The sequence below is a fragment of the Artemia franciscana genome, chromosome 9 (assembly GCF_032884065.1).
Source record: "Artemia franciscana chromosome 9, ASM3288406v1, whole genome shotgun sequence".
Taxonomy (NCBI): Eukaryota; Metazoa; Arthropoda; class Branchiopoda; order Anostraca; family Artemiidae; genus Artemia; species Artemia franciscana.
The window spans coordinates 25437994-25465988 of NC_088871.1; the positions used below are offsets into that span (position 1 = coordinate 25437994).

Here is a 27995-nt window from a genome sequence, read left to right on the forward strand (position 1 = left end):
CAAACAATAGTTAAATCTACTCTAGAATTTAACAATATTAACAGATTTCTGAATCTGTAAATAGATTCAGAGATAATACCAAAAACTCATTGTTTTTGGTGTTTTACACTTGATTTTGTTCAAAATATCCCTTTCACTCTTCTAGAATGAATAACTCTAAACTTAATAGGTTAACCAAATCTTTAGTAAAATATTATAAACAATTACAGTGTTGTTCTTTTTATTTGAAACACAAATAAATTTTACAACACCATTTATCTCTTCCTGCGAAGAGAGAGTGTGTTCCTTCTCTTCCAGCAAGCCTTCTTCGAACCACCAATAGTACGGGAGTAGCCGTGTCCTTTTCCAAGACCACGGGATCTGCGACCAGCAGATGTGAGACCACGAAGTTCACGATGTTTGTGGACAGCTTTGCAAATCCATTGGGCCTCAGGATTGCGACGAATGGCCTAAAAGCAGGAATTTCTTTTTAGTATCGATTCTTCAACAAAAATTCACTGACTGCTAAAACATTTTGTCAGACATCCAAGGAAGAAGTAACCATCAATAAAATCAGTTGGTAATACAGGTATCATCATTTATTTATACTGTTCATTAAAACTAGACTAATTTAGTGACTGTTTAAATAACAAACTGAAAAATAAACGCAGAAATCGTTTATTACAGGGTCTGAATCAAAAATTTGATAAGCCCGAGGAGTGCCACATATTGCATGAGTCTAACCAGACATGAATTGGTCTTTAATTTTATACACAAAAACAATTCAAAACATTCTTTTTTAAACAATAAAACTAAACTCAGACCGTCAAACAGAGGCGCTAGCAAAAATAAAGGACGATGACGGAAAAGTTACGGATTTACAAAAAAAACTATGATTTACATCATTCCAACATACCTGTCTACTTCTCCCATATCTTTTATACTGTTTATTATGTGATTGGCTATTAATTTGTGTGTGCTCTAATGATTTTTCTAAATAAGACAGGATCACTGGGTACCCTCCAAAAGGCCGTAGTATGAAAATAAACATCCAAATGGCACGGGGTCTACAAATCTGCACAAAAATATCTCTTTCCCATCAATTACATCTTGGTCGTTTTCAGCCAGTTTAAACCAACAATTTGGAGCTCTGAACTTTGTCTAGAAAGGAAAGGGTTACCAAACACTACTGTGTAAAACCATCACTTATTATACTTCTCTGGTGGTATGAAGTATGACATTACCATTATATTTAACCCCTGGTTATGCTCCCAGATGGTAAGTAAGTATGACAGCACTAGATCATCAACGTCCAAACCGGCGGTAGTGATCTCCGTTCCGTGGTCCTTTAGCCAGGAAGTGCAACGGGGGGTCGGGGGGCCAACCATCCTGTGCTTTCGCACACCCTTCCTACGTACCTTCCCCAGTTTCTGCAGGTACCCATTTAGAGCTGGGTCGACTTTGACTTAACTTAAGAGTCACACCAATGATCCCCTTCCCAAATTAAAGAACTGGCTACGGCAGGCACCGAACCCGTGTTCCTTAGACAAAGAATTATCAAACCAACGCGCCAATCCCTTAGCAAGGACGGCTAAGTGGTCCCAGATAGTGCCTAGCAAAAAAACAACATATATTACCGGGACCGCTGATGCAAACTAAATAATTTAATGGTCCTTTAATTTCACCAACAGGTTAAAAGATCTTTAAGTTTCCAAAATGTCACAGGCTTTCAGAAGATGTTTTTAAAATGAATTAACATAATGCCACTACTTTCTAAATAAATAAGAAATAAATATTTTACCTTGTGCATTGGATCAACAAGAATGACCTCATAGAATTTGTATGTTGCATCTTGCCCCACCCAATATGAGTTGAGGACACGTAGACCACCGCAGCGACGACCAACACGTTCCTAAAAAAGAAATTCACTAAGAATTTTTATAGTTAAAAAAAATGACGAGAATTTTACAGAGATGTTCAGGACTTAGGTATAAATATCTCAGCATAATTGCTAAGAGTGGTGCATGGATGAATCATCATAATGACGGGGTAACTATTGAGATTTGTCAATAGAAGTGTAGCTGAGTAAATTGCAATCATGAAAGAACCTGTACATCAAAACCCGATCAAAACATAAATTTTCAGAAAACAGAAGTGCCAAAGTGGCACTTTCCTTAAAAGCTAGGGAAGTCTTTGTCAAATTCACTACGTTTGTTTTATTTAGTGTCATTATATTCATATATGCAGTCAGATTTGACCCCAAAGAAGCACCCCTTACCCATATGAAGGATTAACTACATTGACAATATTGACATTTAGGTTAAACTTTATTGATCCTAGGTTAGCCACATCAATGGCCACAATCGATTGAAAGCAAAGTAAACTCAAGTTGTTCACCTTGTTTTAAGCACTAGATATAAAAAAAACTAGACAAAATAATTATCCAATTGGAAGCGTCGAAATCAATTTGCTTCAAGAAAAAATTAAAGAAGAAGAAAGAGTATTATCAGTGGGTAAAAATCACCGCAGAAGAATCACCCTAAGATTCCACTAACAGCCAAGAGTCTCGCTGATCATACTTGCACACAAAGCACAGAAATCAATATATATTCTCTTATAATTCAACTGCTAGTATCAAAAGATATACTGCAAGAAATCTGAGCAGATACAAGATAAATAAGACAAACCAGCTCCATAGCCCTGTCCATCTCACAGAGTGAGTCAAAAGGAAAAGGGCTGGATAGTCTCGACTGAAAAGCCCCCGCCTACTGAAAAAGAAGAAGAAGAATAATTTGAAAGAATAGAATTGAACCATAAAATTGCATCTTCCTATATCAAACCCTTTTAAAGGACTTAGTTGCGCACAAACACAGCATATACACAAGTATCTGCCTGTCCATAGCGGCCTTATTGGTTTAATTTCATTTTTTTTCTTTTTGAAGCTTTATTTCCTTTTTTTTTTTACTCTACCTTGAATATTGTAGCAGGTAAAAATAAGTATATATGAATGTCACTGATGAATGATTCTTTACTTCTTCAAACTCGCATATGCTCAAATTCACTCTTCAAAAAGTGATCAACAAGGTTCAGCTCTTAAAACATACTGATGTATCAAATCTAAATAATAAAGTCTAACCTCAGCAACAGCTTGGAGGTTTCTAGCCGGCTTCAAAGAGTTGACTCCATGAGTTTTAGGCTTGCCATAAGTACAACCCTTGGGAACTGGACGCTTACGTCCTCCACGTCGAACGCGAGTTCTATAGATGACATATCCTGTAAATAACATACGATAAAGATCCAATATGTTTTAAGTCACTGAAAGAATAAAAGACGACATGCAGTAATTTCACGAACGAATCAAGATAAAAGCTATGAAGCAGCTGTGAAACTTTCTGCTGATAATGCTAATTAATGCAACAGTACCATATGTGATGCATCTATACGATATTTGATTGATTCTTAAAGAAATGCTATATTTCCAACAAGTGGTATCAAACATATAAAAGGAATGAGGAGGCAGAGTTGAGTGAAGGTATAGCATAGTAAAAATAAGATTTCTTGCTCAGTTGGAACAGATACAAGAGAGGGTAAGTGGCTAGAACTGAGAGTCCGCTTTGCCCTACATTGATCTATGCACTAATGAGAAAGTTGCTAGATTATAAAAGAGAACTTGGGCAGTTTCATCGAAAAGGGAGTCTTTTCATTATGTCTGGTGTTGTTAGATCATAATTTCTTTCTTGTTTGTTGCTAGGCCATAATTACTTTCTGTAATCTAATTAGATAGCATTGCCACTAGCCGATATTAGTTGGTCCAATAAAACATTTTCGGGGTAGAGCATTTAGAGGAAGTTTTTGCGCTGGCACTTATAAATCAAAAGTAAAACATTGACTAAGAGAGAAAAATGCATTTTCAGAGAGATCACATCGCACAATAGGGGCCTTTTCCTAGCTACGAAAATTATTGACTAAAGTTGATGAACATTCCAGGAATGATCTGCAATTTAAATCAGGGACCACGAGTGTCTTCTCAAACAAATTCTGTTAAGTTAAGTTAAGCATTCTTTCTAGCATGAAAATTGCTTGTATTGAACTACAGAATCAAGATATTTGAATGTGTTAAAGCTTGTCAGTCAAACTTGGATATACTCTTACCAGGCTTTGCAACCATGATTTATTAATTATTATTATTTTTTAAATGTGAAGTATGACTCTTTTAGTCAAGCTAGCTGGAACACTTATTGAAAAAAAAACTACCATATCTTAACCTTAAAAAAATCTCTTGAATGCTTATACCAAAGAGTCTGGCTCTAAAGTCTACTTATCTTGGACTCTAAGCCAACTTTATATATTTTTTTCATTCCAAACTTAAAATCAGCATCAGAGTTGAGATAAAGGGGTTATAACAATTGAAAATATTGGGACTACAAGTCCATTTCTGAATATTTCATTACCCTCACATATATTTTATGCATAAAAAATACGCTAGTAGAGATAAACTTGACCAGTAGATTTATTCCTGAAGGTTTCTTTAACTTTCACCTTAGATGACCTTAGAGAAAGTCACCTTAGATGAGTTGTCACAAATGTTAAGCGCCTTCTTACTATAATTTTGCGCTAGGTGAGTAAACAATAAGTAGAACAAAAGGAAATTTTTTCTGAAGACGGTGGAATTTCAACCTAAAAGCAATATTTTGACCCTATGTCCAAGGGCTGTCCTCAGCAGAACAAATAAGTTCAACCAGGACATGAGTTCTGGTTGAACTTTCCTGAAGTAAGGATGCAATGACCGATTTAAAAATCTTTTTAGTTTTAATGAGGATATCTTAACGTAAGTTTCTTTTATATTTTCATTTGTTTTTTGCTGAGGAAGGCCCTTGGACATGGGTCAAAATATTCATTGTAGGCTGAAGTCTACAGAAATAATACCCTGTTGTTTGCTTAGGCTGGAAATACAGCGTAGTCTTCGTCACTAAGTAAGTGAGTAAAACATTCAGAAATCGGTCTGCACCTCAAATATGGACCCAGAATGCAGTTTTCAAACTCATGTACCCATTCTTTCACCTCTGATAAGGCTTTGAAAGATGCAATAAAAATGGATCCCATTCTTAAACAAAAATTATAATCTGAGAGAAACATGTGAGTACGAATATGGGCAGAGAATGGAGGTTTAAAACCCAGTAAGGTCTTTTTCCCAAGGGGAAATGAGCAAATTATATGGGTATCGGACCCCAGAAATCCGTATCAGTCGAGTTCTAATTTGGACGTATTTTTAACTGATTGAAACAAGATGTGGCCAGTGAACTCACTTCCAACCATCCCCTAAAATTCGCAATAAACTTGACAAGGAAAGTACTATGGTTTTAATTTCATTAAAATGGAACTACTACTACTAAGCTCATTACAATACCAAGCCGCCAGGAGTCAACACAGCTACGCACGGTCTTCCTCCATCCCCATCTATTCAAAACCTCCCCCTTTACATCCTCCCAAGATGTGATGATTATAAATTTAAAATGAAACGCTGAAAATAAAAATTATAACCACGTTTTGTTACAACAAAAATTGTAAAAGGACTACTTAAAATCAAAAAGAAAAATACTTTGTTTTCGCAAATTTTTTAAAGCATCACAAACCTTTTTTAGGCATGGGTATGAGACTCAAAACCCTCATTAAGTCCAATCTTTGCAGTAGATATAATTCTAAAATTGCATGCCATGAAAAAGAGAGAAAAATTCATGAATGGTGGAATTCTCTTCCTCCATTCATAATATGAATTTCTCTCTCTATGATATTTTCAATAACAAGTTTGTCTATGTTCATCAAAGGTCAATGGCCTTTTGAAGAGTGAAAGGGTAGAGGTAGATACTTCAAAAAGTCTCATCAAATAATTTAGGCTCTGGATTCATTCTTGAACGTAGAATTTATCTAAATCAACCCTTTCCCACGCTGTACAAAAGACCATCATCTATAACTGTAATCTTCCAAATTACTGGAGGGGCTTATGACCTCAGCAGATTTTCGATCTAAAGGGATACCTGGTTTAGATATTCAAAATCAAAAACGTTAGCCTGTTTTACCCAAAGCTAAAAGCAAACTTAGACTCGACCCCCATAATGTCTAATCCAAAGTTTAGTACTAACAAAGAAATCTTGATAATCTAGGTTCTGTTCTTTTAGACATTGCCATTTCGGATTTAAGACAGAATTTACATAACATGTATAATTAAAAAAATGCTCATATGTCAGGATAGCTTTCAAACTAATTTTAAACTTTAAGAACCATAAAGAGAACATATGAGTGGCTCATAACACCAACGGTAGGTACCACACCTATACTGTGTCATCAGTGAAAAGGAATGTACTATTCATGACAATTTCATTCAAATATTTCAACAAAGCTTCTATACTAGATTCCCACCAGAAACAACTTCCCTTGGTTTACTATATTTATAACACAATACTAACATTAACTTTAAGCATGTATTAAGAGAAATATGTTATATGCCAATTAATTAATAATAATAAATGCAATACTAAACATAACTAACAGAAAACTTCAACAGTCCTGAGCTGTATAGAGAATATTTACATTAATTCTTTGTGAAGTACTTCAATATGTTATTCTCGCAACTAACAAAGATAAAAAGTTATTTCCAGTCCCCACTCAATTATACAGTAGTCACAGATTTCACACCCAGTTTTGAATATAAGACTATCAGAATCACTTTTTTGCCCGACTTTCGATATGGCTTATGTATTCATGCATAATTAAGTTTATTACTTGAATGATGACAAAAGTACATCACGGGCAGGGGCAAAGGCAGTTCTAGAGCAAAACCTGGGGAGGGGGCAATAATTGACCAGTGACAAGTTTATTTTAAAAAAAAGGTGACAAAAAGAAAAAATGGAATGGGGCCACCAGAAAAAATCTACAGGGGGGGGTGACCCCACCTTACTGCCAGTGGGTAGGAGTGTCTAACAGGACAATATAGATAACAATTTTGATGATTGTCTCAGTGATTATCGCAGTTTGTGCATCTTTGCATACTTTCAACAATTTTTGGATAGATTTATTGAGAAATGGGATCTAGTGCATCTAATTTCATCTGTGAAACATTTTTTACAAATATAATGTGCCCATCTAGTGTTATCAGACATGGTAATAAAGGTTTAAATGTACTTGTCAAACTGTTTCACTTAGTAAACAAGATTGTAAATAGTAAATAAGTTTCATCAACAAAGGTCGTACACATCCATATTTATAACTTAGAAGTCTTAATCCAAGCATAAACCTTTCTTCTACAAATGTGCCTTTAATTGTGTTTGGGAATCTGAAAACTAAAACTATGTTAAACTTGGAAGTTGCTTATGCACTGTTTTTTTCAAAACAGCACTATTTAAAAAATACTGTAAACATGATCCTTTTTGTCAGAGATAAATTGTCTATATCACATGTGTTATATAAGAAGAAAGTACAAAATAGTAGAAAAGTACTTCAAGTGGTAACTTAAACACTGAGTTGCCTCTGATTTCAAACAGTATCTTTATCAAATTGACTGATGTGCGAAAATGTAAAACTCCGTCAATATGTTGCCTTGATGTAGGTTCATCGCAATCTGCACATATACTAAACATATGATTTTTTAAACATCCTTAAGATCAAATTATGCATTTGTCTGTGGTGGGAATGCTGATTTCTGCAGCTACCCAATCTGACATATATGTACTCATACAGTAAATTTGGAGGAAGAAAGATAACAGAACAAGCTTTTATCCTATTTTAGAATTACACAGAAAAAGAATCACTAATTAGATAAAAATTGCATTTGTACAATTTCAGAGGTCACCATGGCAGAAGCAAGAGAAAATGCCATCCAAGCCTAAAATACTATTATCCCCCTAAACCTACATCCTTATAAAATATTTTTGCACCCTGTTCTTTCTGATAAGGAACATATAGATATGATGATAGTGTGAACAACATCTGGGCAAAATAATAGCACATGGACCCGTACAACTAATCACATAATGCAAATGAATTCTCATCACGCCATTAGCAAATACATCAACATTTAACAGAAAATCATTTTTTTTACATGACATCCAATTACAGAGCATAGCACAAAGAAATTACCTTGCTTAGCTCGGTAGCCGAGTCTCCTGGCCTTCTCTGGTCTACTGGGCCTGGGAGCACGAGTGATCCTATTCAACTGGCGATATTGCCAGCATTTCAGGCGAAGCAAATACCTCATCACATCAGACTGCTTTTTTCTATACAGCTCTTGCATGTATTTGTAAGCCCCCATGATGGCTGAAAAAATATTTAAGTGAACAAATTTAAGACAGATAAGTGGTAATAGCAATTAAACTACTAAACATCAATAAAAGGAAGGACCTTACCTAATTTGGATACTGATTTCCTTAATAGAAATAGCAGCCCAAATGATGAGTTAAGCAGTGGTAACAACAACCTGAGTACATATCTGGAACAGCCAGAAAATCAAGATTTTTTGGTCCTAATCTGTATGGTTAAGCAAATTAATCATAAATAAAACAAATTGAAATCTTTGGTTTCCTCAAAAAGTTAGGGGATAACAGGGTGTCACTGAGTAAAGCAAACACTGCCCTCTTATTAACAATACCTAAAATCTATTAACTACTTTATTAGCCATACCTATTAATTATCTTATTTACCATACCTGAAAATTCAATACAGTTTAGTTGTGTATTAGTAACAGTAAAGAAATATGTTAAACCATTTCAACTTATTAATAAAAAATAAATAATAATCCAAAAACAAGTTTTTTGAAGAAATGTAATGAGCTCCATTAAATCCAAAATTAGCAGAAAAAGTCAAATAACCTTCCAAGCATGAGACTACCACAAAATGCCATAAATAAATAAATGAAACCCAAACCAAACAGAAATTACAATAAATTGCTAAGTCAAACACAAAACAAGAAACAGTTAAAATGGTAGGGCATGATAACCCCATGGCTTCGAACGACCAAACTCCTCAAGACTTCTCAACAAAACTTGTACTTACTGTGACTTACTTATTGCCAGAAAATACTATGCTGAACACAACTGTCTCATAATTTTGACTGGATGCTTTTGGAAAATAAATGGGCTTCAGAGAAGGGCTACTTGCCCTCCAATCTCTTCTGACTCTTAAAAAGACCACTAGAAGTTTTAATTTCTATTCGATTTAGCTCCTTTAAAAGTTCCAATGACATTGCTAGCAGTTAAGTTTCACCTTAATACCCTTAGCATCATTAGTTACAGTAACTGTAGTGATAGTATTAGAAGTATACACACATTTTCTTGTGGCAAGTTGAAGATCCAACTCAACTTACCCTTAAAGATCTAACTTAACAATGCAAACTGATTGTGAGATAATGCTTCGTCACTTTTTTAAAAATCTACATGTTAATAGTTTGTTTTGATTTAGTTCAACACCCATCTTAATATTCCCTGAAAGCTTCGTCTTAATAATCTTAGCTTGCATAGAAGCATTAGTAGAAGTATGTACCTACCACCTTTGGTTTCTTCAAAATCCCCTTCAAAATACACTGAAAGTTTCAGCGTAATGCCATAAATCATTTCTGAAGTAATTCTAATATGTCCTCTTTACAACCTTTATGGGCACTGTGTGTTTTGATTTAGTTCAATGCTTTCAATTTTCCCCAAATTTTTTGCTTTAATATCCTTGGTTTTTGTAGCAGCAATAGTAGTGGTAGCCTTAGCTTTAGTGGCAGTAGTATGAGTAGAAGCAGCAGCATTAGGATGCAAACATTTTCTTTCGGTTAGTTCAACATCTCCCAAAAAAGGCCTGTTAGTTTCATTTTCACACACAAAACTGTTCCTAAGATATTGCTCTTACAACCCTCTGAGAACCTGCATGCAGACATAATGTGATTAAGGTCACACTACCCCCCTCAAAATTCCTTTAAAATATCCCCTTCATACCCTTAGGGATAGTTGTAATAGGAGTCCTAGTAGTAGTATTGGTATTACTAGTAGTAGAGTTAACAGTAATAGTAGTAGAACTAGATGCAGCAGAAGTATTAAAATATTGCCTTTTGATCAGTTGAACATACCTCTCATCAATTCATGGAAGCTTTCACTTAAAAATTAAATAAAAAAAACTTGTTTTTTTTAACTGAAAGTAAGGATCGACATTAAAACTTAAAACGAACAGAAATTACTCCCTATATGAAATGGGTTGTCCCCTCCTCAACGCCTCGCTCTTTACGCTGAAGTTTTTAATTGTTTTAAAAAGTAGAATTGTGGCAGAGTCAAACTTTAGCGTAAAGAACGAGGGATTATGGAGGGGACAACCCATTTCATAGCGTTTTTGAATTAATGCATGTTTGATTTTGGCTCTCCTCACATAAATTATTAAAATGAAATTTGCATATTAATTCTTTTTTTTTTGGCTAAATGGCTTTCTATTAGTTTTGATCAGACGATTTTGAGAAATAAAGGGTGGGGAAGGAGGCCTAGTTGCCCTCAAATTTTTCGGTTACTTAAAAAGGCAACTAAAACTTGAGAATTAACTTACATAACAAACTTTCATATTCTTCAGAAAGGCTGTATAATAAATAGTTGAAATTACTAAAAATACTTTAGCATAAAGAGCGAGGTATTTATCTCCTCCTAAATACAACGCTCTTTATGCTAAAGTATTTTTAGAACGCCTCATATGCGTAATAATCTCTGTTCGTTTTAAGTTTTAATGCTACTGCTTACTTTCAATTGAAAAAACTTTCATGTTTATTCTTTCATTGTTTTTTTATAGTAATGCTAGAAAATCCTGCGCCCTTTTCATTGAATTTCTCTTCCCCCATGACATATTCCTCCAAGGAAAGATCCTCCCACATAGCCCCCTCCCCTCAACCCCACCCCAAACCAAAAAATCCCCCCGAAAACGTCTGTACACTTCCCAATAACCATTACTGTATGTAAACACTGGACAAAGTTTGTAACTTGCAGCCCCTCCCCAAGGGACTGTGGGGGAGTGAGTCATCCCCAAAGACATAGTTATTATAGTTTTCGACTATGCGGAACAAAATGGCTATCTCAAAATTTTGATCCGTTGACTTTGGAGAAAAATAAGCGTGGGAGGGGGCCTAGGTGCCATCCAATTTTTTTGGTCACTTAAAAAGGGCACTAGAACTTTTCATTTCCGTTAGAATGAGCCCTCTTGCGACATTCTAGGACCACTTGGTCGATACGAAGACCCCGAAAAAAAAACATGCACCCGTGATCTATCTACTGAAAAAAAAACGAAATTCCACATTTTTGTAGATAGGAGCTTGAAATTTTTGCTATAGGATTCTCTGATACGCTGAATTTGATGGTGTGATTTTCGTTAAGATTGTATGACTTTTAAGGGGTGTTTCCCTCTATTTTCTAAAATGAGGTAAATTTTCTCAGGCTCGTAACTCTTGATGGGTAATCATCAAGACCAATCTTGATGAAACTTATATATTTAAAATCAGCATTAAAATTCGATTCTTTTGATGTAACTATTGGTATCAAAATTCTATTTTTTAGAGTTCCGGTTACTATTGAGACGGGTCACTCCTTACTACAGTTCGTTACCACGAACTGTTTGATACAAGTAGTCATTGTCGTTTTCTCATTTTGATAACCTTAGCCACATCCATATGTCATGTCATTTTGATATCCTGTATGTTTATATACTTCTTGAAATTTTCATATCAATGCTCTTAGCCTTACAAGCAGTTGCACTAGAAGTAGTGGTTGAAACAGTATTAACAGTAGCATGGACATATTGTCCTTTGGTCAGATGGTCTCCCCCCTTAAACATTATCTGAGAACTCCCAACTTAACACCAAAATCAGTTGTTGAGATACAATCTTTTGACAATGTATATGCATATAGCGTCTTCCAATTTTCCCTCGATATTGTAAATGGAGCAGTGTGATAGAAATAGCCGTTTTGGTAGTTGGAGTAGTAGCTTTAGCATGTAGTTTTGCCTTTTTGATCATCTCCCTTATCCTTTCCTAAAAGTTCCAAATTAATATACTCAGTCATTTTTGAGTTATGCGCTTTTGACAATCCATATACAAATAACTTGTTTTCATGGTATTCAACACTCGCCTAAACATTCTCTGAAAGGCTTACCTGAGTCCCCTTCTACTTTATGGAAAGCACAACTCAAACATGCACCTTTTTCTGAATAACATATACTACATGTAAACAATGAACAAATTTTCTAACTTACAACTTTCACCCTGAAGACTGTGGGGAGGTTGACATCCCCTAAGAGACAAGGGTACTTGTATGATATACACACTACCACTCAAGAACTGAAGTTAGGCTAATCCTAATAAAACACACCTACATATGATAAAAATATAATACTTTAGAAACAAATTTGGGAGCAGGCGATAAAATATTGGGGATCTATAAAATGTACTAGCTAAAAATTGTTCTTCATATTATGAAGTAAAAACTATTTTCTGACTTAACACTGTCCAAATACTTTACCACGCCCCCCCCCCCAATGTGCAAATACATAAGTACTGGACCTTTCAACAATGCTGAGCAAAATAGGGGAGAGGGCTGTTCGCCCTCCATTCACTTTCGACTCTTTAAAAAGACACTCGAACTTCAAACCAAATGAGTCCCATTCAACCCAAAGTTTATACAACCACACATCCCCTAAAAACCTCATGCCCTTGGGGCTTAGCTTACAATCTTGGCTCCCAGGCTCTAGGGGGTGGTCTCAACCCCAAAGGCCCTGTTATGGGATCTTTAGACTTCTTTTTAACAAATGGCTATCTCGAAATATCTACTGGATGCATTTGGGGATACAGCCTGTGAGGGGGTGTCATCCACTAAGATATGATAAACAGGCCTTTCGACTATGCTGAACAAAATGACCATCTCAAAATTTTGACTGGATGTGTTTGGGGAGATGGGTGTGGGGGGGACTGGTTATCCTCCAATTACTATTAAAAATTCCAACAACGATTTATAAAGGCACTACAACTTTCAATAACCAATCAAATGAGTCTTAAAGTTTCTACAACAACTCCTTCTATACAAAGTGCCCTGGTAAACAAAAATACATTATGCCAACCTCACTCTTTACTTAGACAGTGCATTAATGCGCTGCCTATGATATAGATAAGTGATACTTTTGCAAGGTCATAAATGATTTCAATTGAAAATTTATTTTTTCAGTGTCAATTGGCTTTTCATATTTTGCTCATATCCAGCATAGGGTATTATGGACACCAAGACTAATAGTGATAAGGACACAGGGTCCATACTAAATAGGCAAGGCTGAGCATATTTTAAAACTACAATTCACTTTATAATAGATATATGGATTGCATCAAAAAAATACTAAAATGCGTAGAATACTTGACTGTGTAGAAAGAACCCTCAGTCTGTTTTCATTTTATTTCTGGTTTTATATAATTTTATAGCTTCTTTTAGTATTATATAGTATTAAATTTTAAAACTTTGGCAGAAAGAGCCTTTTTAAGAGTGTGAAGAGCAGGGTATTGAGGAGGAGCTACCCCCCCTCATATTAAGAAAAAATTCTGTTTGTTTAAGCTTTAATACTACTCCTTACTTTCAATCAAAAGAAATTAATTTTTTTAAATTTGTTTTACTGATTGTTTCCAAATAATACCAGAAACCCAAATTCCACTTCATGGGGACTCTACAAGAAAAATTACTCCACGGAAACTCGTGAAATACCCCCCCCCCTCCCATTACTGGAAAATAATTCCATCATTCCAGTAAATTCCCCACAGAATATGTTCACAATTCCACCTGAAAGACTCTCCTTACCATACTCTCATTCAAAAAAGACTTGTTTTTATTTAATTTATGATCATTATTAAATTCATACTAACGAAAATTATTATGAGAAACAAGAGCTAAGAGCTCACATGGCATTAGCTATAGCAAAATTCTAAGAATCAATAGATTGATTAAAAGGAAAATCAAGAGGCTTAATGCCAGTCGGGATTTAAAATAAGAGCTCTGAGACACGAGGTCCTTCTAAATATCAAAATTCATTAAGATCCGATCACCCACTCGTAAGTTAAAAATACCTAATTTTTTCTAATTTTTCTAATCCTCATTTTTTTCTAAATTTCAAGAAAAAATATTGGAGATTGGCCAATTTTTAGACACAACTTATCCAGAAGATGGCGCCAGGTAATTTTTGCTTGTCTAGTCCTTGGGGGGGGGGGGGGCAGAACCACAAGTCAAATCTGACCATGGAGGAGAGACTAACAGAGGTGAGCCAAATGAAGTCAAAATATATTTTTTGTCATTAGACACTTGATGCAGCAATGTTTGAAATGTATAATGAATTCACGAATGCACAACTTCAACCAAAACAGCTAAAAAGAATACAATAGACCATACATGTCTGTATAATGAATGTTCACTTGTGTTAGTGAAAGATCTAAGGTTCAACTGATCAAGACCATGATATCCAGTCAGGGGCACAGCCTGGAAATTTAGCTTTTGTGTCCACATTTGTTGGCATACTGGACATTTTGTTTATGCATTCTCTAAATTCCTCCCAAACTTAAAATCCTATCGGCACTCCTGCATTCAGTGTACCTAGCATGGATTTGTTAGTATAAGACCATATAATATAAATGTAATTTCTTTTTATTTTAATGATTAAGATACAGATTCCCACTGTTGGAATTTGGATTTTGAATAATTAATTTCAATAGATATCTTGCATTTCTTTCAGGCAGATTTTTACAGACATGTTTAAATGATTAAAGAGGCTTAAAATGCGTTACTGTACAGACAAGAACTTTACTGGGTTCAATTGCTTTTCAAAACTTTACATGGAAGCCGGCAGGGAGGAAGAGGGGGCACGCCCCCTCGAAATTTGGGACTATAAAGTAATTATAAGGAAACCAAAGGAAAGAGAGCAGAATAGGGGAAAACCATGGAAAAAATGTGTGTTGCCCCATTGTTGGCTGCCTGTCAATAGATTTTGACCATTAATAAGGAAAACAAAAGTTCTAATTTGTGACTGAGTGACCCCTTTCGAGTTTTCCATAAACATTTCCTCCCTAGGTTTGGTTGGAGCAGAAAAAATAGAGATTCTTCATAGTAATGGATGGTAAGTAAATAACGATCCTTGTCAATAACGAATGTATAATACATTCAATCTGAATACATTCTACATTCAATCAACATTCAATAACATTCAATCAAAGAATCAGCTTTTTATAGTGATCCTAAATATGTACTTGTTTATTAGTAATTAGTGCAGTTATTAGTACACAAGAAAGTTCATATAATTATAGAAAACACAAACAACTTAATAAGGGACAATTTCGGCAAAAATACGTCGTGAACTTTTGCTTGCATTGCAAGGGTACCAATGAGCTGATATATGAAGCCACTATGATCAGAAATGTTTCCCCTAAACAGAATGCTAGGAATTTCTGCATTCCCCCTTGAATGGACACATTTTTTTTGTTTTTTATCATCACTTACTTATTTTTTCCAGGTTTTTTTTTGTTTATTGGTTTTTGGTATTCAAAATTAAATTAAAAATATTGACTTAAAAATGTTATCTGATTTTCTTAACCTTAGTTTCAATGTTTTATAATTAACAAACTACTTTAATAATGCATTACTTTTTATAAACACTGAGTTTAATGGCATTAAATATTTTGGTGTTTGATAACCAAATTGAAAACTGTTGACATTGTTTAAAAATATCCATCCAACGCTTCAGCATTACTCAATAGAAGTGAATACTGGGAGTTTATGTCTTAGTTTTTGTAAATTGTCTATTGTTTTGTGTATTTTTTGTAATCAATTCATTTTTATATATTTTACTTTAATTGACATACTTTTTCCATTCCTTTAGAGAAATGTTAGTCTCTAAACTTCATGAAAAAAAAAAAGCTTTTTTCAACCGAAAATAAGGGGAGTTGCCCCCTCCTCAACACTTCGCTCTTCACGCTAGTTTCTCGGCACTTTAAAAAAGTTTCTTATTGTTCTAATTAAACAACCCTTGTGTTTCAGGGGTCGTTTTAAAGGATTCGGACAGAATTTGAACTTTAGTGTAAAGAGTGAGGTGTTGAGAAGGGCCAACTCCCCTCTTATACGTAATAATTTCTGTTCGTTTTAAGTTTTAATGTTGGCCCTTACTTTCAGTTGAAAAAACTCGTTTTTTCGGTTAATTTCTGATCGTTTTTTTAAAATAACGCCAGGATGCCTGGCTCCACCTGTACAGAAAAATCCCCCACCCCATAGAAATATCCGCTGGACAATTCAATGCTGGCAAAAATTTACTCCAGACTATTACCCTTAACATCTCCAGCACTTAAAATTGAATTGGTAAAGAGAAGACATGACATATAAAGAAATTTCGTATAGGAATTCTGGCAAATTCACCCTGAAAAGTTCACCCTCTGGAAAATTCTCTCAGCAGAAAATTCGTCCTCCCCTCCCACCCCAAAAATATATGCATTCTTATCAATAAAAAATGAAACAATGGAAAAATTTTATAACTCAACAAGAGCTAAGAGCTCATATGGCACTTGTGACGAGGCAAGAAGAGCTAAGAGCCAAGAGCTCATATGGTATGATCTCTAACAAAATTTTAAGAATCAATAGATTGATTTAAAAGGAAAATCAGAGGCTTAATGCCGGTCAGGATTTAAAATAAGAGCTCTGAGTCATGAAGTCCTTCTAAATATCAAAATTCATCCGATCACCCACTCGTAAGTTATAAATACCTCATTTTTTTCTAATTTTTCCTCTCCCTTTAACCCCCCTCCAGATGGTCGAATCTGGGAAAACTACTTTATCAAGTCAATTTGTGCAGGTCCCTGACACGCCTACCAATTTCCATCATCCTAGCACGTCCAGAAGCACCAAACTCGCCAAATCACTGAACGCCTCCCCCCCAAAGAGAGCGAATCCATTACAGTTACGTCAATCACGTATCAAGGACATTTGCTTATTCTATCCACCAAGCTTCATCCCGATTCCTCCACTCCAAGATTTCCCCCTTCAACTCCCCCCAATATCAAAAAATCTGGTCAGGATTTGAAATAAGAGCTGAGACATGGATTCCTTCTAAATATCAAATTTCATTAAGATCCGATCACCTATTCGTAAGATAAAATGCACCAATTTTCATGCTTTCCAAGAATTCCGGTTCCCCCCTCCAACTCCCCCCAATGTCACCGGATCTGGTCGGAATTTAAAATAAGAACTCTAAAGCACAAGATCCTTCTAAGTATTAAGTTTCATTAAGATCTGATCACCCGTGTGTAAGTTACAATTACCTCAATTTTCCAAATTTTGCCGAATTATTCCCCCCTCCAACTCCACCAAAGTGAGTGGATCCGGTCCGGTTACGTCAGTAGCATATTTTGGACTTGTTTATATTCTTCCCACCCAATTTCATCCTGTTCTCTCTGCTTTAAGTATTTTCTAAGATCCCCCCCCCAGTGACGCTGGAGCTGGTTGGGGTTTAAAATAAGAGATCTGAGTTACGACGTCCTTCTAAATATGAAGTTTCATGAAGGTCCGATCACTCCTTCGTAAGTTAAAATTACGTCATTTTTTCTAATTTTTCAGAATTACCCCCCCCCCCCCCCAACTCCTCAAATACAGCGGATCCGTCCCGATTATGTCAATCATTTATCTAGGACTTCTGCTTATTTTTCCCACCAAGTTTCATCCTGGTCCCTCCACTCTAGGCGTTCTCCAAGATTTTAGGGCCCCCAAACTCCCCCCAATGTCACCAGATCCGGTCGGGATTTAAAATACGAGCTATGAGACACGACATCCTTCTCAATATTAAATTTCATAGAGATCCAATCACCTGTTCATAAGTTAAAAATACCTCATATTTTTTTTCTAATTTTTCAGAATTAACCCTCCCCCCAATGACCCCAAAGAGAGAGGATCCGTTCCAGTTATGTCAATCATGTATCTAGGACTTCTGCTTATTTTCCCCACAAATTTCCATCCCAATCCCTCCATTCTAAGTGTTTTCCATGATTTAAGGTCCCCCCAGACTCCTCCCAATGTCACCAGATTCGGTCGGGATTTAAAATAAGATATATGAGACACGATATCCTTCTCAAATTTCATTAAGATCTGATCACCCATTTATAAGTTAAAAATGCCTCTTTTTTCTAATTTTTCCGATTTAACTGTCCCCCCACTTCCCCCCAGAAGGTCGAATCGGGGAAACAACAATTTCTAATTTAATCTGGTCTGGTTCCTGATACGCCTGCCAAATTTCATTGTCCTATATTACCTGGAAGTGCCTAAAGTAGCAAAACCGAGACAGACTGGCAGAATTTGCAATCGCTATATGTTAATTGGTAGATACCAAGTGCCATAAAAATTGTATTTTGATTAGTACTGTCCTACATTTAAATTATCAATTTCAATTCTGGATAAAATTTGAATATACTTAATAAATTGCCAATGAATAGTAATTTTGGTGAGTCTTTGTTAATATTACTATTAAAGAATTTTGGTTGGATGAAAAGGAGTACTATTGTTTGTATGGATAAAAATTCTGCGAGACTTTTGATCTTCTAACATACTGAAGCCATCACAACCTTTACAATAAGATTTTCTTATTGATAAATACATTCCATACGTGTGTTTAAATGCTTTGAAGTACTTCACATAAACAGAAAAATATTGCCATTTAAAATTGCTGAAAATTAAGTTCCTAGCAGGATTTGCCATCCCAAAGAAATTTCCTGGCAGGGCTGACAATTATCTGCCTTACCTTTTCCATCTATGTGCTTTACAATAAATTTACCTGAAGCCTCTTGAAGAGAAAGCATTTGTCCATTAAAATGAATTTTTATAGGAATCTACCCTACCCCCACCTAAACAATGACTCACCCTCCTTCATTATAGCTGATACACAATTACAGATCACTAAACGTAGCCTAATTTCTTTACAAATAAAGCAAATCAACTTGGTTGAACCCAGTACTGCCACCATTTGGCCTTTTTTTTCTTTTGCAACCGGGAAGCCTAAAATATAGTTATTGATGCCTTTGAATCAATTAGCTTCTCAAAATTTTAAATTGATTGCAAATTTGTCCTTCTAGGGGCAAAGTTGTAGTTTGGTGTTCTAAACCACCAAAACTGTCACCCAGCCACCACTGCTGTTTTGGCGTCTGCCCCCCCCCCTCACCAGAAAATTCTCTGCCGGCGCTCTTAAACTTTAAATGATTTTTTTTTTTTGGGGGGGGGGGGGGGCAATTTATTGGCAAATTATATTGGTACAATCCAGCATGGCAGCTATGCTATTTGGCAGTTTTCATGAAATTATTAGTGGTAATTAAGAAAACTATTAATATTTCTAACTGTTAGCTATACCATGTTATATCATTACTGTTCTGAAAATTTTAAATATAAAAATACTTTGGTACTTATGTATTATAGCAGCCCCACTGAAGAATTTGGTCTGCAAGATTTGAAAAAAAAAAACAGTTTGTCTGTCTGCAGTAGATTATAATTAGCTTAGTCTCGCTGAGAAAAACTATGACATAGGTATACTTTTTGCTTACCTAACTTCACTTTTTGACCTGTCAAAACACAAGATTTGCTGTTAAAGTATCAGCAGCTTTTAAAATTTTGACAAATTCTGCTACTAGTAGATTTTGAACTTTTTCCATACCTAGGTACAATAAAGATATATTTGTATTGGACACCAAAAATCTACATCAGTTGAACCCTAATCACAACAGAAAAAATACCTAGAAGCAAGGTACTTGTTTCTTACCACTGAGCCTGAAAGCATTTTTAACCATAAATAACTATCAAAACTAAATGTTAACCTATCACCTGGACCTATCAACTTGCAGCAATGAAGACAAAAAGAACCTAAAAGCATTATAGCAGAAGTTCTCACAAGAACTTTTTTGGCCAATTGATAAGAAACTAGCTAACAATACCCCAATCTTGAAAAAACATAGCAATATCAAACTAGAAAATTGTCAAATAACTAGCCTGATTTCAGCTGACTTGGATCAGCTGATTAAGGTATTTACGGTAAATTAACAGTTTTCAACATAATTTACCTAGGATGAAAGTGATAGTATCACTTAATGCCTTTTTCTTATGCTCTTTCAAAGTCCAATAATTGGTTCTGGTTGAAACTTCATTTTGAGCCCTTAAAGGGTCCTCTTAAGGAGAAAGTCCATAACAACCAAAAGTTTTTAAAACATATTTCTAAAATAAAACTGTCTGGTGTAAAGCTATTGCCATTTGTAGCTGATTCAGTAATATTAATTATTAATTTCCTTAGTATTGAAAATTAAAATGTCATTCTGAAAACAAATTTGTAGAAATTTTAAAAGAGCTGAGAACCCCTCAAAAATGATGTCATTCTTGTTGCAATATCATTTTGAGGGGATCATAGCCCTTTTTACAAATTTCTGCAAATTTGTTTTCAAAAAACATTTTACTCTGAAGACTAATGGAAAATAATAGATACCCTGCTATGCCAAAAGTGGGGTAGCAAAGTAGCAATGTTACTTGGCAGTTTTCAAACTCGTTGGCAAATTTTGTCTGAAAATTCCATTTTTACATTTAAAAACAATTTTTGCTCAAAGAAGAGCTGCTAAACCAAAAGTTGTTCTCTGCCATGCAAAAGTGGGGTAGCATAGTAGCAATGCAACTTGGCCATTTTCATAACCTAGTAAAATTTCTTGGCAGATTTTGTCTGAAAATACCACTGCTTCCACTATCCCCAAGTTTTGGGGGATTTCCCCAAAAATCTGTCTTCTCAAAAAAATTGGTTGCCCAAAAATCCCCATTATTCAGATTTGCCACCCCTAGTGATTTACCAATGGTAACAATCCATCCCTAGTTACTATCACTTTATTGCTATTTTCCAAAGTTTTTGGCTCAATTACTTACTACACATCAAAACCCAGACATAGACCATTGAATTAATGATTTTCCTTCCAATGTTAGTAAAAGTATTATGTTTACAAGACTATATCATTTCATCAAAGATTCTCTTGTGAATTGTGGTAAAGAATTTCATTTGGACACTTTTATGTTCAGTGTAATTATGAGCATTAATACAAAGATGTTATTTTAGACATCTGGATCACAAGTTTAAATTTGTTTTCTATTGCTCCTTTGTTTAATTTTTGACAGTTGGAAAATATAAGAGTTTGGTTGATTTTTTTTTTTATAAAATGAAAAAGGGCAAGTATGGTACCTATACAGAGTGGGAGGAATCTATATATATATATATATAAAAATAAGTTGTCTGTGTGACTGTCGAGTGATGTCCTGTTTGTCAACTGACGAAATTACAGACTGGGACATTGGGACACAAATGACGACCAGGACAACGGGAATATATATAAAAATAAGTTGTCTGTGTGTCTGTAGAGTGATGTCATGTTTGTGTGTTGACTGATGTCATGTTTGTCGACTGACGAAATTACAGACTGGGACATCAGGACACAAATGATGACCGGGACACCAGGACATAGGGAATATAAATGACAACTGGGACACTCAAAGAGAAAGCTATTGGGACACAAGGAATGTTCGATTAGCAATCACCATCAACAAAGCACCAGGACAAAAATGATGACCAGGACTCAGGGAATATAAATGACGACCAGGATACTCAAAGAGAAATTACAGACTGGGACACCAGAACACAAATGACGACCAGGACACCGGGAATATAAATGACAACCACAACACTCAAAGAGAAATTACAGACTGGGACACTGGGACACAAATGGCAACCAGGAAACAGGAAACAACTACAATGGGGACGCTGGGGGGCACAGGGGGATATATAAATGACAACGGGGACACAGGGAATGTTTGATTAGCAATCACCATCAACAAAGGTCAAGGACAATCATTAGAATAATGAGGTAGATTTGAATACAGATTGTTTTTCCCATGGACAATTATATGTTGCATGTTCAAGAGTTGGTAAACCTGACTATCTATTTATATGCACAGACAATGGGACAGCCAAGAATGTTGTATTTTTACAAGTTTTACGTAGTTAAAAATATATCTATATGTATCTATATTCACAGGTGCAACACAGTGACACAACTACAATGGCGCGTAACTAATATGGCACGTAACAGCTTACACGCGCGGGGGGCTTGGGGGGCGAAGCGCCCCCACCAACTAGGTGTTGGGGTGGCGCCACCGCAACAGCTAGTTCATGATAATTTTGGATATATTATCACTATTGAGCTATAAAGTTGATGAACATACCACTCAACCTTTTTCATGCTCCTTCAAAATACAACTGTTATTTTACTCAAAAATTAAATGGAAGCTTTAAGATGATACCCCTTTCTCTTATTTTCTGTGATATAGTTTAGTTTTATTTTGTTTTACTCTAGGTTCTGGATATGATATATTAATCTTAAACTTAATAATAGAATGTGTGATAGATTAAAGGGTAATTATTTATTAAACCACCAACACTCAAGTTTATGATGTGTAAAACTCAACAACAAACTGGTTTTATCTGTCTGTATTAAGAAACAATTAGCTTACACTCAGTTGAAAGGAGTGGTGGGTAACAGAATACATTTGAATTATACAATTTGGGATTTATATTTGCACATTAAATTAAGGAGGATGGTAGGTTAGTTTAGGTCAGGTTACCCCCCCCCCCCTCAATTGTACAAATATATAGCTCAATTCTATTTTAAAGTATTATATTATCATCATATTATGGTATTTTTCATTAGGATTAACCTAACTTCACTTCTTGAGTGTTGGCAGCATAATACATAAATAACAATTAAAGGATTTTGTCTTTTTGCAAGGAGTGTTGACTGTTGAGAAATTTATTGAATTTTGTTGCATTTGGTAAGTAAAAACTAAGTACTTTCCTTTTTTCCTTGAGAATTTTATTTTCCACATAACCTTTTATCTTCAAATGTATTCCTCTTCTCCTCCCCCTCACCATTGCTATTCTGGTGCCTTTCCCGGTAATATTTTTTAGCATGCATTCATTCTTGATTGTTTTGCAGGTGTTCAACTGCAGTCTAGGATATTTTTAAGGTCTAGGAAATGCATTAAGTGAAATTGTACCACTAAATTTCAAAAAGGAAAATAGGCCAGCATTCATTTTACAGCAGGGTGTGGAAGCCATGGAATAACCTTCCAACTGAAACATTTCTAACAGATGACATAAACAGATTCAAAACAAAACTAGCAGAAACACATTTTCATAGTAAAATCATTTATAGTATTATTTGTCAGTGTTTGTTGTAGTTGTTATTTTTCATAGATTTGTATGTGTTTATTATGCTGTCAGCATTGTCATTACTTCATTTTATCATGTTCAGTGCAACAAGCTTGAAAGCTTACCATATTTGGTATTAATAAATAAAATTCTATAGAATAGATATTCTTTTCAAATTAGGGCACAGGGCAATTATTCCTCCACAATTTCTACTGCTTAGTATGAAGTAACAATTTCTACTGACCCTGTATGAAGGCTAATCCTGAGACAGAAACAATAAAATAAACAAAAATTGTGGTAGAATTGGATTTGCCATTCAAAACTTTTCCTGAATAAAATCTTTTTACTGTAAAAATTTCAGCCCTTTTGCTCTGCCCCTTCTAATGAGACAAAACTAAGCTATAGATTATATTCAAATTCAGAGAATAGTTCATTGGAATGCAAGGGACAACTGAATTAAATTACATTGTTATTGTGATTCAGGAAACTATTGATATTTCTAAGTACAAGCTATACTAAGTTATATTTGTTACTTTCTGCAAATTCTAAGTATGAAAATGCTTTTTGCTCAAAACAAAGCTGGCAAAATACAATTTGTGCTGATGAATTATAAGTAGATTTTATAATTCTGCTACTGGCAGCCTTGGAACTTTTGTGAGTCTGTAGCTACAATTCATGAATCAGCTACAAATGGGATTTTTTTCTCACTAGCCAGTTTTTAAAGTTTGGGTTACTATGGCCTGTTTTGAGCTCTTTTTGTCCTCTGATGGCTCAAAAGGCACCAAGCAATATATCCACTTTCTTTCTACCTAAATTATATTTAGAACTGCAAATTCACTGTAATTTATACTAACAACAATTTTGACTATGTGAAAATTAAGATATATGTTTGCATATCATCAAATGTCACAGCAAGACATCTACCAGAGATGTACCAATAGACATCTACCAAAGATCTAACTATATGTAATGATTTAGGAAGATATTCTGACACATATACCTTTCTCTCCAGATAAAGGTATATATTTATATTATTACACTCAGTATGTTCATTTTCTCTCCAGAGGGCACAAAGCTTTAATAATCTTTGTGGTACAAATTTAAAACCTGGCAAAATAGATCTTCTATTCAAATGAGGTATAATGTAAGTATTTTGGGCCTTATACAGTACATCTGCTTAATCCCAACTTGTAATATTTTAATGATCCGTAAAATTGTTGGTATAACCCTATTATAGTGGCTGTTGAGAAGAAAACTTGTTAAGAATACAACTCTGACAATTATAATATGTAGAGTAATTGTAGCTGACACATTTTCTATGCAACCCTGCCATACTTTATCCCTAACCTTCTTCCCCCTAATGTACAAATACATAGCCCAAATTATATATTTCTAAAGTATTCTAGCACCCATCACTCTTATTTTTCTGGTTCTTGTCTTGTCATAGTTGATTGAATTTACAGGTACAAGGGCTGAAACAAAAGAGATGCATATGCCTATGGGATATCTAATTTTGGCTATATATTCACACATAGTGGAGATAAGGGAGTGAAGTATAGCAGGGTTGTATGCAAATAGCATACAGCAGTGCTGTATGCAAATCCTCCTGAATCCAAATAAGAAATTTGTTTCCATTGCAAATTAAATTTTAAGCCAATTACAGACCCTCATAGATTATACCTTTTTTCTCTTATTTTATATACAGCTTTTATACTTGTGACAAGAGTAAATGTTGTTAAAATTGGTCACCTGTAAATTGAATCAAAAATGAAAAACTCTATAACATGGAATTTTTATAATAAAAGTGACATTAAATAAGTTGACTTCTTATGCTGATTCTGGATATATAAATTTTGTCAAGTTTCATGTACTGTACCCATCAAAAGCTATAAGTCTAAGAAAATCTGTAAGAAAATTTATATAGAAATTGTTTTAAGACAGTGGGAATGCCCCTAAAAAGTCAAATCATCTTAATAAAAATCACACCATCAGATTTTGTATATCAGAGAACCAAACTGCAAGAGTTCCTAGCTTCTATTGACAAAATGTAAAATTTTAGCCAAAAGAAAGACAAAAGATGCATTTTTATTAGTTCTAAGGTTATTTTTTGCCAGGGTGATTGCATCAAACCAATAAGATCAGGAGAGGGCTTGCTCAAAAAAAAAAATTACCACTCTAGCTCCTTATTTTGTGACCAAAATAATCTGAGGGCAACTAGATCTCTTCTCCCTCCTGTGCTCCTTTTTTCTGAGTCACCTGGCAAAATTATTTAGATAGCCATTTTGAGCAGTATTGTTGAAACATCAAAAAATCATATTGCTGGGGATGACACAACACTGCAAGTCATTAGGGAAAGGATTGTAAGTTATAAAATATTTTCAGTGTTTACATACATTTGTTATTGGGAAGTTAACAGCCCTTTTTAGGGAAGTTTCTAGGGATGAACTTTCAAAGAAAAACTATACTCTGGGAAATTTACAAGAATTCTTATACAAAATTCACTTTATTTGACCTACTTTTTCTTTTCCAATTCAATTCCATGTGAGAAATTCTCAACAGGGGACTTGTACAAATAAGAAACTTTTTATTACAACATTGGATAGGGGGAATTCTCAAGAAAATTCTCCACAGTAGGAGGATTTCTGCCATAACCTGAAAAAGCACTAAAAAACATTTATGGAAAATTTTCAGCAGGAATGGAATTTTCTGGGAGATAGGGGATCTTATGCAGAAGACAATTCCCATAGAAAAATTTGCTTGGGTATGCAAGGGTGGATCCCCCTCCTCAATACCTAGCTCTTTACACAAATTTTAATTTTTTGTCCTAGTTATTTAAGAAAAACTCTTGAAATGCAAGAGCCATTTAATTACAAGTCAGGAAAATTTTCAAATACAAAAAGAACCTTTCATGTAAAGAGCAAGGTCTTGAGGAGGGTTTATCCTCCTTATAAACATGAAGATTTCTTTTCTTTTAAGTTTTAATGTGGTTCCTTACTTTCAGTTAAAAAAGGTGATGTTTTTTATATTCAATCACTGAAAGGCTGAACCAATTCCTAGGGGAAATATTGGCATGTTGCTGAGTTGAATAGCCAAAAATAGCCAGTAGAATATTTTTCTTTATCCCAATGCCTAAATAATTCCAAAGTAAGATTTTTTTTAAAATGGTTCATTCATGGGTAAAATTCTAGTTAATTGACTTCTTGCTATCTCAGAAAGGGTTTAGGTTAGGAAAATGAAACTTTCAGGGATGAGTCTACAGGCTAAAGTGTGTCCTGGGAAGGTATTTTAAAGTACCTATCTCCAATCCTTCTCCCTCTAGAGAGTCCTGAAATTTGCCTACATGACAGGTCTATATCTATAGAAATTTTGACAAAACAACATTTTACCTTAATTTTCAGTTAGTAGTTGCTTTTTCTCTGCCTTTAGTTCTAAAAATACAATTCCTGTTATTTGAGTAGAATTTTGAGCCATATCAATCTTCTTTTTTTTTAATTTAGGAAATGTATTTGTATATCTTTAAAACCTTATAAAATGGAATTGAGCAAAGTTATGGAGCTGAAAACAATTTTGTTGTACTTCAATTAAGCAGAAGATCTATTTTGCAAGGTTTCACTTTTATAACACACCTATTTTTAAAGGTCATGGCCCTCTAGAGAGAGAAGGAGTAGAGGTAGTTTCTTCAAAATACCTTCCTGGGACATACTTTAGTCTGTAGATTCATCCCAGAAAGTTTCATTTTCCTAACCTAAACCCTTTCTGAGATAGCAAGAAGTCAATTAACTAGAATTTTACCCATTCATGTAATGGAAGTTCATTTATTTTTATTAAAAATTAAAAGTAAGTGTGCAAAATTCTCTTTAATTACAAATTTTATTATTGAATTTAGCAAAATCCTTAAGTTAATTTGAGCAAAAATTGATCAGAAGCATCAAAATTAATAAATCATAAGATAATGCCTAATAGAAGAGATAGGTACTTCAAAATTCCTGCCTAAGACATACTTTACCCAGTAGACTCATCTGTGAGTTTTGCTTTCTAAACCTAACCCCTTTCCAAGGTAGTACAAGTAGAAAAACTAGAATTCTAATTCATTTTTGTCATATATTTCCTTCTGAACAACCACTAAACTAAGCTAAAATTAGATTCTTCTTGGAACACAGACAACCTTAATTATGCATTGAAATTCCACAGAATTAATAGGTATTCCATTTTCAAAAACAGCTACAGATTAAGCTATAGCCTACATAATCTCTCCAGGGTTTATTTTGACTCTATTCATGAGAATTTTATTCACATAACAAACTACTACTCAACCATGAAGCCCCTAGTCTGGAATTTTATTATGGATATAGCCTACTGCACTGGTAGTCCCTCTTAAGTTCTGAAGAAAGGGATAAGCAAGATCTGTAGAAATTGTCTTTGATTCCTATCCATGATAGTTATTCGATGAACTAAGCAAGGCACTAAAGCAGTTCAATAATAAAATATGTGCCCTGGATCTACCCCCAGACACCTTAAACACCCTGTTTGGGCTAAATTTAATGAGTCAGCTATCATAAACGAAACATGGAGCCATCATACTTTTAGCAGATACTTACATGTTACAAGATTGAAAACGATAAAATAGTGTTATTAATTTTTCATATATTCATACCTTAAGTATATTCTTTTCTTCGGACAGGAGTGTTGGCACTTTAGCATTGTTCGTCGTTTTTTGGCGGAATCAGGCTTGAGCGAAA

The 27995-nt window shown here is 34.7% G+C and overlaps 1 protein-coding gene across 2 annotated transcripts; it reads right to left on the reverse strand.

The window, feature by feature from the left end:
- Positions 1–203: 203 nt before the first annotated feature.
- On the reverse strand, positions 204–27969 carry LOC136031195 (large ribosomal subunit protein eL15-like). 2 transcript variants are annotated; one of them, XM_065710553.1, is made up of 5 exons: positions 27911–27969; positions 8113–8289; positions 3116–3252; positions 1781–1891; positions 204–449 (listed from the first exon to the last, which is right to left on the reverse strand). In XM_065710553.1, exons 2-5 carry the CDS (start codon positions 8282–8284, stop codon positions 255–257), a joined length of 615 nt encoding a protein of 204 aa, XP_065566625.1. In that variant the 5' UTR covers positions 8285–8289; positions 27911–27969; the 3' UTR covers positions 204–254. The 2 variants fall into 2 exon arrangements, with proteins under 2 accessions (XP_065566625.1, XP_065566624.1); XM_065710552.1 differs by having other exon boundaries at positions 27855–27942.
- Positions 27970–27995: the final 26 nt, after the last annotated feature.

What these genes read in the sequence shown, in the direction of transcription:
- LOC136031195 (XM_065710553.1), bottom strand. Translation starts at nt 8,284, where the DNA reads ATGGGGGCTTACAAATACATGCAAGAGCTGTATAGAAAAAAGCAGTCT. An exon ending in ACCTCCAAGCTGTTGCTGAG is followed by an intron (nt 1,892 to 3,115) that starts GTTAGACTTTAT and finishes TTTCTTTTTTAG; the next exon opens with GAACGTGTTGGTCGTCGCTG. An exon ending in TTGTTGATCCAATGCACAAG is followed by an intron (nt 450 to 1,780) that starts GTAAAATATTTA and finishes TCCTGCTTTTAG; the next exon opens with GCCATTCGTCGCAATCCTGA.